The sequence below is a fragment of the Gracilinanus agilis genome, chromosome 2 (assembly GCF_016433145.1).
Source record: "Gracilinanus agilis isolate LMUSP501 chromosome 2, AgileGrace, whole genome shotgun sequence".
Taxonomy (NCBI): domain Eukaryota; kingdom Metazoa; phylum Chordata; class Mammalia; order Didelphimorphia; family Didelphidae; genus Gracilinanus; species Gracilinanus agilis.
Window position 1 is genome coordinate 478,467,031 of NC_058131.1, and position 12,667 is coordinate 478,479,697.

At 38.6% G+C, this 12,667-nt stretch overlaps 1 protein-coding gene across 2 annotated transcripts in view; it reads right to left on the reverse strand.

Annotated features, from left to right (window-relative positions):
- ZFYVE1 (zinc finger FYVE-type containing 1) overlaps positions 1-12,667 on the reverse strand; it is a 51,535-nt gene that overhangs the window by 9,444 nt on the left and 29,424 nt on the right. For both annotated transcript variants that reach the window (XM_044664924.1, XM_044664923.1), the window contains exons 3-4: positions 11,104-11,318; positions 2,165-2,271 (exon numbers count right to left, since the gene is read on the reverse strand). In XM_044664924.1, coding sequence (XP_044520859.1) covers positions 2,165-2,271; positions 11,104-11,318 — 322 coding nt within the window. The remainder of the gene's footprint in view (positions 1-2,164; positions 2,272-11,103; positions 11,319-12,667) is intronic.

Below are 12,667 nucleotides of genomic sequence, written 5' to 3' on the forward strand. Positions count from 1 at the left end.
CTCTGCAAAGGCAGAGAGGCGGGAGATTGTAATGTTATGTCAGAAGACTATTCAGTGCATGAAAGGGAATAAATGTATAAGACTGAAAAAGTATGCTGAAGTCAGATTGTAGAGGGCTTTAAATGCCAAACAAAACTTAACATTATTGAGCAGACAAGTGACATAGGCAGAACTGTACTTGAGGAATATCAATCGGGCAGCTATGAAGAACAGATTGGAGGAAAGTCTTGAAAAACAAGGAGGCCAGTGAAGAGGGTTTTGCAATAATCAAGGTAGGATGTGATAAGGACCTGAACTAGGACAGCAGTTTTGTGAGTGCAAAGATGAGGAAAGATAGGAGAATCATTGTGGAGTGAAAAGGAGAAAAAGCTAAAGCAGAAATTAGAGTTTCCTGTTAGGAAAAAAGAACCAAAAAAAGGACAAAGAAGCCAGATGCTCAATTAGAGATGAAGCTTAATATCACAGGATCATACTGAGAGCCAGATGGGACCTTAAGGGCCATCCAATTTAATCCCATCATTTTAAAGATGAAGTTACTGAGGCACAGAGAGGTTAGGTGATCTGCCCAGAATCCCACAGCTAATAAATATATCTGGGCAGGGATCTGAATCTAGATCTTGACTCTTAAATCTAGTCCACCTAATACCTGAAAAAGAATTTTTCCTACAACATACCTGACAAGTGTCAAGTCTTTACCTGAAGAGTCCAGTGTCAAACAACACACCACCCCCAAAGATAGCACATTACAATATGGATAACTCAACAGGGAATTTTCCCTCCTTTATATCAAGCTTAAAAGTGACTTTTACATTTCTCCCCATTGCTTCTTTTTCTTCCCTCTGAACCTTGTTCAGCCAAATAGAGCAAGTCTAATTCTTCTAATCCATATTATAACCCTCTAAATCCTTCAATATGATTATCATAATATCCTTCCTAACTCTATCCTTCTAAAACACCCCAGGTCCTTCACCTGATACTCATACGGTCTGTTCTGACTTTCCTCCCCTGGACATTCTCTAATTTATCAATGTTGCCCTTCCTACAATGTGACAACCATAACTGAACAAAATACTCAACAAAGTCTGATAGAACAAAGTAAAATACCACTAACTGCCTCCTTATTCCTAAAACTATTACCACCTCTGTTAACAAAATATAAGAATGCATTAGCTTTTTTTTAGCTATTGTCTCTGACTGAGCTTCTTGTTAACTAAAACTCCAACACTTTTTCAGAAAAAATTATTTTCTATCCATGCTTTCTCCATTAATTTGTGGAACCCACATATAACATTTTATATTTATGGCCATTATCTTATTATCTTATTAGGTTCACCTCAGTGCTCTAGCCTGTCAAGATCTTTTTGGATCCCAATTCTGTAATGCAGGGTGTCCTTGCCAGCTTTGTATAATCTGCAATTTTGCTAAGGCTGCCATTTGTGCTTCTTTCCAAATCACTGATAAAAATGTTAATCAGTATCTCCCTCATTTTGCAAATGAGGAAGCCAAGGCCCAGATAACTGGGTGACTTGCCCAGGGTCACATAGGAGGAAACAGTCAAGGATGAATCCCAGATCCTACACTAGCCAATCACTTAACCTCTCTAAACCTGTTTCTTCATTAATAGAGGAAATGTTGCCAGTGAGGATCAAATGAGACAATCTGTGTTTTTATAAAACTTAAAACACTGTATGTGTCCACATTTCTTGTAAAATGTAAGCTTCTTGAGCAGGAATGCTTCATTTTTTTCTCAGTGCCTTGAAGAGAGGACCTGTTTAATAAATGTTTGTCAAACTGAATGATATAAGTGGCAAAATTAGGATTCAAATCTAGATTCTCCTACTATAAGCCCAATGCTCTTTATCCTATATTGAATTGTCTCTCTTAGATATTTAATATTCATTAGATAATTCATTATGATGTTGACATTTAGATATTCAACCAAACCCAACCCATATCCCACACTGCCCAGACACCATTCTGGTCTGGGGCTTTCAAAAGTTAATTCTAAGGAGTCTTTGAGCTTGATAAAACATCATGGTTGACCAGCATTTCTTCCTTATGAGAGACTTTTTAAAAATGGGCTCCTGTTCATCTGTCCTACAAAGTAAGCTAGGCCTACTCACTCTTCTGGTAGTGGGTAGGGTGAATAGTTGTCTTCACTTACCCACAGCTGAGGCAAATGGAGGAGCAGGTGAAGTACTCGTCTGGAAAAAAGGAACTGTGAGCCATCTGGTCATCAGGGATCTCACCGCTGAAGCGGTCACTCAATGCCTGCCAGAATTGAGGGGGAAGGCAAGAAACTACTGAGTAACTCAGGAGAAAGCCACTTCTGCCCTGCTTTCTCTTCCAAGGAGCAGCCTCTTAAAAAAAGGCTAAATTACTGGACTCCTCTGAGAGGTCCTCACCTGGGGAATGGAGAACACCTGAATACAGGTGCCTTTGTTATGGTCCCAGCAAGTGCTGACCAATACTTCAATAAATCTCAGAAAGAAATTAAGCCCTCTCTTCCAAAAAGGAGTAAAGCAAGCTGATCTAACATTAAGATCTGTCTTTTGTTGGATCTTAAATACCAGAAAATTAACAATATAATTGCCTATTTTATCATGGTCAAATGGCCATGAGAAAATAAGGCAAAGAAAAATGATAGTTTTCAATGTGAGACAGTAGTAGCTCTCGTGAAGTTGAGAATTTCCTGGATTCCTTACTCTGCCCTCTCCCTTCCTTCATAACTTACATGGATCATTAAGGGTTGGGAGAGTGTCAAGAGGAGAGGGAAAACTATTTGAAAAAATAAGGAAGAATTATCATAACATTTGGCAACCGTTTATCAGTGCTGCTAAGCCAAAAGTCAGGAAAGCAGCTGAGTCTCCTTGGAGCTGAAATAAGTTCCAGGTCAAAGGATAAAGTGTTTACAGAAACAAACTGAAAAATTTATGTTGAAAGGCATCTTCCATTTCTAAACCTTCTATTTATTTACACTCAGTACAAACTACTAGGTCATCCTTTCAAAATGAGTATTTTTTCCACTCTAAGTCCTAGTCAGACATAGCTGAATCTATGAAAAAAGCAATACAATTTCAATCAGCTTTTTCCAGTGTAATGCAAATTAAACAGGAATAGATTCTACAGGCATTAAAAGGCATCCAATTCCCTTTAAATTCCAAGTTTTCAATTAGTTTGATCACCTGGGTATCTTTCAAAAAGGAAGGATTTTTTTTTAATTGGAAGAAGTAATAATAATTGAAAGACATGGTAAGATTAATTTGGGGTATAGACAAAGAGAATTCAGATGTCGGTGCAAAAATTTCAAACTCTGGGGAGAACTTTAAGCAATGGGGTACATTTAAACAAATATTTTAAAAGCACAGACAAATATTAAATGATCCAATTTGATAATAAAACAGAAGAATCCTCCCTTTGGGGATGATGTTTGAAAAGGTAATCAAACCTGTTAATAAAGCTTAAAAATTATAAGACAGAAAAAGAAAAAAATACCAATAAAACAAAAACAGAGCTATCATCCCAAGATGAGTATAATTTCTTTGCCTAGACTACAGCCCTCTTCTTCTTTCCACCCCCCTGCCTATCTTATCCTTAAGGACTCAGATTCAAGACCTCCATCCTACCTACCACAAAGCCTTCCGCCCCAACCAGCCCCTTTTCCCCTGAGCCCTATGACACTTACTTCGGGTATCACATAGCTGGTCTTTAAGTTTTCTTATCTTCCCAACTATACAAAAAGCTCTGTAAGACATGGTTCATCTGTTTGACTTATTTCCTATCCCCCATAGTGCCTAGGACAGTGAAATGCACACCTCAGACATTCAAAAGATCCTTGTTGAAAAGATCACGTGCCACTGGAAACTTGTCTTCGCTCCCCAGCAAACATTCCTTCCTTATGTGGGGGAGTTGCTGACCGCATACGACAGGTTTCTCTTACACTTCCCTGTACAAGCTGGCCCCAGACCTTCCCAGACTTTCATAAACAATGGCACAGACTCCCACAGAGTTTGCTTATAAAAATGGCCAAGCAGGGTGGTGGTGGTGATGTTTCAGGGGGTTCCCTTGCTCTATGTTGAACTGACTAGAGGTAAAACAATGAGGTAGACAAAGTTTATGCTTGGTGCCCTCTTTCCTTCCCTTCACAGCACCCCTCTCTTAGAAACTCTCTGGGTTCACGTCCCTGATCTGTAAAATGAGGGGGTTGGAACCATATGATTTCCACAATCCCTCCTGCTCTGAATTCTATGCTCCAAACCCACTCTCCCAGGGCATTGTGATCCTATCCCACCCATCCCCCAGCCCAAGACCCTCTCCAAGTTCTCTCCCCTCTCCCCACTCCCGTTTCCCTCTCCTTCTCCCTCTCCCTCTCCTAGAGAATAGAATTTGAATTTGGGTAGCTGTGATGCCACACAATCATATATGGACTATTTAGAACTCAGCATGACTTAAGTTGCTTGCCTGCACAGGACCCCTGTGGAAACAGGACTTGAGGGGATGGGGAATGGGGAGAGAGGAAGGAAAGGAGGGGGGGGGAGAGGGGGAAAGAGGAAAAAGGAAGAGGAGGGGAGGGGGAGAGAGGAAAAAAGGGAAGGGGGAGGGGGGAGAGAAAGGGGAGGGGGAGGGGAGGGGTGGGGGAGGGGGAGAGAGTTGGGGAAAGAGAAAGAAATTGTTTATTCAGTGTCCATAATCCATCCACTTCCTGAGTGTAAGCTCAGGGCCTGAGTTAGGACATGTGAATCTGCTATTCCTTCCACAACTGTCAGTTCCTGCATGCATCTCAGTGTAAGCATCTCAGGAGTTGGGTGATTCTAGATGCTCCTCTCTATCATATTCCCACTCAAACTATTCATTCTACTTAGGCTAGTGAGGGATAGACTTATTTGGCCTTCCTGGTCAGCTGGAAGGCCCCTGCTAAGTTTCCTTTGACTTTCTTGAGTTTTCTATGGTCTCAAATCACTAAGCAAGTATATAAAGGGCAGCTAGGTGACTTAGTGGATGGAGTGCTAGGCCTGGAGATGGAAGGCCCTGGATTCAAATCTGACCTCAGACACTTCCCAGCTAGGTGACCCTGGATAAATCAGTTAATCTCAATTGCCTAGCCCTTGCCCTTCTGTCTTAAGTTGCTACTAGGAATTTAAAAATAAAAAGCTATATGGTGGTACTGCGTACCCTTTAATATGATTATATTTACCCTTACATGTGAAGAACTTTCAAGAGTATTTTTCCCTAATTATCAATATTCCTGCCAGCTGAGTATTTATCTGTTTTAGTTTCTTCTATTTGAGTAGAAGTCCTGGTTCCCTCCTGTCTCCTGATCAATAGCTTAGCTGGATGTAGTGAAAAATTAAATTTACATTCAATTGTTTCCATAACAACCATCTCAGATCCATCTGATCGTTGATACTGCCTTCTTTACCTTAGACCCTCTTTCCAACTATAAACTTTTTAAAGATGCCTATTGTATTCTATAAAGATTTAAAGGAATTTTGACTAAAGACCTTGTCCTCTTCCCATTAACTTTAGATTTAACTCCAAGGAAGGAGAAACTCATTCATTCAACATTCATCAATTAGGCAGGCTAGCAAGAACAGGAAAGATAAAGAACAAAATAGAGCACCTCCCCTAAGTTAACAGTTGTAAGAAAGCACATGTCTATACTAAAACTCAATACAAATACATAAGAAAAGTACAATGTATATTCAGATTAGAAGGAAAAGATTTTTCCAAAGGAACTGGGAAAATCAAGAAAGCTGCCAAAGAAGACCAAGGGACAGGATTCGAATTTCAAGAGGTAGCTCTTGAAAAGGTCAATTATCCAAAAGAAAGAACAAATGTGGAATTTCTGGATTTAGGATATTATTGGGGAGTTGAAGGCCTGAGCCCTTACTAGGAGTACCTCTAAACACCCAGAAAAGTAAGTTTCCCATTTTACTTGTACATAAGACCAGCTAGGAATCTGGATAAGTTTCATAACTTGCACTATAAAATCTAAGAATGTTGGCTTTTGAAGAAGTCTTTAGAGAGCATCCACCTGACCCTGCCATCTTACATTTTGCAGGGTAGTAAGTGGCAGTTTCACTAATGTCTTGAAATGTTAGTTAAATGGGATATAACCAGCAGCAGAACCCATGTCTCCAGACTTCTAGTACAGAAATCTTTCCAGAATACCATGCTATCTTTCTGATGGGAAATTCACTTGCAAGATAAACTAGATCTTGTATACTATTCTCAGAGTCCATGCTGTGGGGCCACCTACTGAGCAAACCTACTAATAAAAAAGGCTCTTAAGCAACAAAATCCCCTGAGTTTTCATCAAGTAAATAATTTGTAGTTGAAATCTTGAATGTTTGACTGAAATAAGACATCGCAGGTTATTTTCTTCTTTAATTTTTTTTTTTGGAGGGGTGCCAAAGTCCAGAAAGAAATAAGTAATTCCTAGATGATTTTATACAGTAGTTCTTCAAAGATGATAAAGCAGTTTCCCCAGAACATTTTCTGAGGGTGGCACAAATATGAGTATACATAATTTCAGACAAGACAAAACTGTGGATTCAAGTGGTTAAGTGCTTTTCCCGAGGTCCCAGGAGTACTAGTCAGGCTTAGAATGTGAATTCCAGGTCTGATGTTCTTTCTACTATAATATAATCTCTCTTCAAAAGGAATGACATAAAATATAGATTTCTTTTCACTCAAAAAGTTTTTATTGCTGAATTATTAATCAAGAAAATCACATACTTGGGATTTTCACATACACATGTTTTACTGATTGCATCATTTGGTGGAGAATTTATACTTTTTAATGTAACTATTAGTATAAATTTAATGGCAGAGAAAATACTGAATTGTGACCCAACAGCAACGTAAGTGTAAGAATCAACTTTGCTTCAACTACTTCCTTCTACTTAAAAAAAAAAAGGGGGGGGGGGAGGGGGGAGCAGCTGGGTGGCTCAGTGGATTGAGAGCCAGGCCTAGACACGGGAGGTCCTAGGTTCAAATCTGGCCTCAAACACATCTAGCTGTGTGACCCTGGGTAAGTCACTTGACCCCCATTGCCTACCCTTACCACTCTACTGCCTTGGAGCCAATACACAGTACTGACTCCAAAATGGAAGGTAAAGGTTTAAAAAAAGTTTTTTTTTAAAAAGGGAGAAGCCTGGATTTCCTGGGTTATTCTAAATTTCTGGGCTCAGTTTACAAACTGATTTCTTATGAAGCATGCACTTGAAAATTACTGTCATTTTCCAAGGACATCTTTCTCATAGGCTTATCTTTGCTAAGGCGACAACTCATTATGACATCACAGAAAAGGGCAGGCTGCCTCTGAAGCAAATCAGATGGTATTACTTCAGATGCCAGTTGCAGAGAACTTCCTGGGGCCCAGAATCTTCTAGAAAGTAGGTAAGCTAATAAATCATTCCTTGAGTAGTCACTGAAGAACTAGATAATGGTTAATAGCTTGGCACTGCCAGGCTTCAGCTGGCTGACCTAACTCAAAGGAGAAAAATATTAGGGAGCTTACTAAGTACCAGGGTAGATGAATGTTGTCCTCCCTCAACTGCAACTTGATTTTTCTTTTCCAATGTAGATAATACCACATGATCCAAATTTGCTCCCCCCATCCAAGATTCCAGATCTCACATCATTCCTGAGTTTCTTGGGTTCTCCTCCTCCCAAGGTCCTGAAGTTGGAGGAGAAAGGCAGGGAAGGGTCTCCTTCCTGAAAAAAACCTTGGAAAAAGCATTTGTAGCATGTCGGGGAATGGTTGCTTGGAGACCAGACGATCCTGAACTTCAGTTGCCCTGGCAACAATATGGTTCTTTCTCTATTGTACCTACATGGCTAGCACTAAACAAGAGCTAGCAATACATTTCCTATTTCAAATTTGGAGTTTTAGACTGCAAAACACTAATATAAGGTCTTCCTCTCCCTCCTTCCCCATCCCCATCCAATAATTATTATGTAGACCCTTCATAAATATTCCCTCTTGATGGAATCTGATGGCCAAAGTTTTCTACATTTGGTGGCCTAAGGAAGAATGATGTTATATTAAGTCTATTAATTATTAAATTATTGCCTCAATTACATGGAAGCAATCTGGACTCACAAGAGTACAGTGTAAGATAAAGTCCACTAGATTCCTCTCCAGTCAAAAGTCTAGTTCTAATTTAATCTCTACCTTTGCCACTTACTAGTTGTATCAGCTAGTACTAACTTGGGCAAATAACTTCACTCCTCTGGGCCTCAGCTGCTTCATCTCTATTATCAAGGTTACTTCCCATTCTATGCCTAGATTCTAACTCGTAGTACTGGTTTTCTGCCACTACTAATTATTAAGTTTGTTCTCCCTAATTTGCAAGACAAATTTACCAGCTCTCCTAGAAGACACTCCCCTAGCAAGTTTCTGTGCTAAGGCAGTTCCTGCTACCACTGAGGTAAACAAGGGCAAAGAGCATAAAACAAGGAGAACACATGATAAATAAAAAAGGACCTAGAACTTAGCTGGACAGTAGAAAATTCCATTAAAGAGAGTAGGACCAAGATTCTTCCTGAATGACAATGAAATAATGAGGTCCATAAAAGTCAAGGAAACAATCTCTAGATATATTTTAATCAGGAAATATGTAGACAGAAGTTGACTGTAACACATGAAAGTTAATTATTCAGTTCTTACCACTAATCTATTTCTCATATGTTATTTAATAAGAGATGAAAAGCAGCTCTGGGTTGTTCTGATGTTCCAATGTAGAGTGAAGGTAAGGGACCATCAGTGATTAAAATGTAATTCTCTTTTTAAAGATCTTTAAGAGATCAACCTAAACACAAGAAAGGAGTATAAGGAAAAGGCATAATTAAGCTTAAAAGCCTTTGCAAAACCAATAACGGTCACATCAAGTGGCCCCAACATATCTCAGATTTAATGCCACAATTCCAAATTGGTCATTCACTTAAGTAGAACTTCCAAAAAGCTCTTAAGATCAAAAGAAGCTCATCATCAAATAGTTCTTATTAAATACCCATATTCTGAAAATCCTATTATGACATGAGGATCTCTCTAAAACATTACTAAGTACACTAATGGGAAGTTGAGGAGGCAAGAGACAAACAGGGAACAAGGAAAAAGAGAGAAGATGAAAAATTAGATCTGTTAGGGCTAGCTAAGAATCACAGGAACTCTAATCCAGGAAACTACCTAGTTCTGACTTTAATGTTCTGACTGTAATTTAGACCACCTGACCTAATAAAAAAGTTACACTATGCCTTTCTAACAGAATGACAATGTTGCTCCTTTAAACCTCTCTTTGAAGAACAGCTTGAAACTATCTTTACAGAATAATTCAAGGATTTATAAATTTAAATAACTACATCATTAGTAAAGGAAAGCCCAAACAACTTTTAAAATCAATCATACAATGCCACCAAATCAGAAACAGAAATAAAGATCATTGTGTCATCAGTAAAAAAGGATTACCCTAACTCCAATTTGGTTAGAATCTTTGTAATCTCATGGCCTGTCCAGACAACTTTTATGAATCATAAGCCTGAAAGACCTTGCCATCCCTACTGTTGTTCTTGAATGTGCCTAGAGTTGGAGTAGATTCAAAGACTTAGTCTCCTCAACACACATTGGTATCTGACATGCTTCCTGACACACATTCCTTTAATAGTCTCATCTAAATATTACTCCAGGTAAGCATCTGAGGATGGCTATGATGGCAGCCTCAAGCTCCCATCTGCATGAACTATCAAAAGTTTTTAGATTTCTATTGGAAATCTTTTTGTGTCTAGCTTTATTGGACCCAAAAATACTTTGACAGCTATGGGTGGGGTTGACTGTATATGGGTCTCTATGCATGTATGCAAAAAAAATAGTAGTGGGTATAGGAATAACATCATGTGCCTTAAAAATACATAAATTGGGGGCAGCTAAGTGCCTTTGTGGATAGAAAGCCAGGCCTAGAGCCAGGAAGATCTGGATTCACATCTGGCCTCAGACACTTTGTAGCTGGTGACCCTGGAGGCAAGTCGCTTAACTCCAAATGGCTAGCCCTTACGGCTCTTCTGCTTTGGAACCAATAGTTGTATCGATTCTAAAACAGAAGGTAAAGGTTTTTAAAAAAAGAAAAAAATACATAAATTGCTACTCTTCACATCTTTATGACCCTGAGCCACCTCCTTTCCATCCCATGCACCAAAATTCCGCTGGTTTTTCTCATTATTTTGAAGTGTCTATATGCATGTGGATGTGTAACAAATGCCATTTGTTGAAGAAGTATGACGAGCAGGTAGCGAGAATATGAGCTTTCCAGATATGGATAGTGAAATACTATATAGCATTGGGGTATCGCGGTAACACTGGATAAAAAGCCAGGCTTGGAGATGGGAGGTCCTTAGTTCAAATCTCACCTCAAAATAATTCCTAGCTGTATAACTTAAGTCACTTAACCCCCATTGCCTAGTACTTACTGCTCTTCTGCCTTGGAACCGATACATAACACTGATTCTAAGACAGAAAGTAATGTTTTTTAAAAGAAATACTAAAGAATTAATGTTGGAAGGCAAAAACTGAATCCAAGTTATAGGCTTTACATTTTACAGTGAGATATCCTATATCAGTCATGACATGGGATGGCATCATTAATTAGTTCTATAGTATAAATAAATCTGCAATATAAAAAAGTGCTTTAGAAGAATTTTACTGAACCAAATATGTGTGTGTGTGTGTGTGTGTGTGTGTGTGTGTAAACGCTATTATTTCTAGGGAGCCCAAGAGAAACAAATTGGCATCTCTAAATTATACAATCTAAAGCTTCTTGAAAAAGAGTACACCTGCCTGGTGAAAGAACAGCACTTATCTAGGATGTCAGCAGCATAGTTCAGAGCTAAATCCCCTTTTCCTATTCTTAAATGCCTAGGCTTCTTGAACTCTTCCTCAGGCTGGGGACACCAATTTCCCTCTACCATCTAAGACAACAGGAAAAAGTTCTAACACCTGTTGGATTTCCCTAATGTAGTCTAACTACCTATCTCCCACTAACTGCCCCACAAAATGAATTACCAGTAGTTTGATGAGTATGGGTGACTGGAAACACACTGACTGACCTTCAGTGCTTTGTAGATGACCCCTGGGTGCCTCGGAGAACGGGTGGTGTTGTTCTCCAGCTGCTGCTCCAAGGCCCGTCTGAGCCCAGAAAAATCTGTAGGGGGATTGTAAGTCCTTGTTCCTTTGTAGTGGATGGAACTGAAAGCTTCAGGGAATCGACCCAGCTTCCTGAACCGATCCTGGATCAGCTTCTCAGGTACCTCAGAGGGATGATCTGTGGAGGCATGAATACAGTTACATTAACAAATGGCTTCTTAAGGAAAAACCAACTTTTCGATAAACTGAAAAGACTGTTTAGGGTTTTGGCATCTTTCTTAAGTTCACAAGAAAAGTTAACAAGCTAGACAAGGAATTCTCTCTTATCTTTTCCCAGCTATTTCTTCCCAAAGGCTCTTTCCACCTTTTACAGGAGCAGAAGGAAGCACCCATGCAAGCAGAATCTGAAGACACCGTTTCTACCACAGTTAATCAGAAGCCATAAACTAAGATGAAGCAAAGCTAGGTGTCAGTACAGAATGGGTCCTTGGCCAAATCACTTTTCCAAAAATTTAGTCTGTATCATTTGCAAAATGATTCATTTACTTTCAAACCTAAGAAGAAAGACATATCAAGTAAAATAGAAGTAGAAATCATATGCAATAAGGTGACATAAAATCATTTGTTTTCCCCAATTTTACTCCCTCTCTCAGAACTATACAGAATTTTCCTGCTCTAAATTTACTTTAAATTTCTATAAAGAATTCCTGACAATGTAATATCCTAAAAGTGATATAGAAAGACGGCTCAATTACAGACCCAAAGATATCTATGAATCACTCTCCCAAAGCCCTGAAGATTAAATATACAGGAAAAAAAAAATCTTAAGAGAATAGTCTTTCTGCCCCTTCTTTTTCTTAAATTCATAATCATAGAACAGAAAAGAAACATGGAAATCATTTAGTTCAACCTTCCTATTTTCCTAGTAAAGATATACTATTACTCATACAAGTCCCCCTAAAACAAATATTACTGACTTTATGTTATTCCTTCCTGCTTTCACTGGTTTGAATAAAATGTTAATTTAGGGTAGTTAGCTGGCAAACAGAATATGGGAGCCCCTACTACTAGAATTCTGGTCTACCAGTAACCCTTTGATGAATACTTTTGTAAATCATGTTGCCCCTGGAATTGACCCCTTTAGAGTGCTAGGTTAGAAGATGGGATCAATAGTATGCTACAGATTTATTTTTTATCTGTTCTTTACTAAATAGTTACCTATGATATTTCTAAATCCATTAATACAAAACCATTTTGCAATGAGGTTCTACTACAGATCACCAAATAATCATTCCCAATTTCCCAAACTACAAAGGTAGTTTATGTAATATATTAGTGGTAATGCTTCTTAGTTTATGTAATATATTAGTGGTAATGCTTCTTAAATTCATTAACTTTATTTTTTATTATTATGAACTTAAAAACATTAACAACCATAAACATTTGCTTCCACAAATAGAAAAAAAGAGAATTGTATAGAATACAATGTGAAATTGATTTCCTGTGTCCCTTTTCCAAATTTTCTTC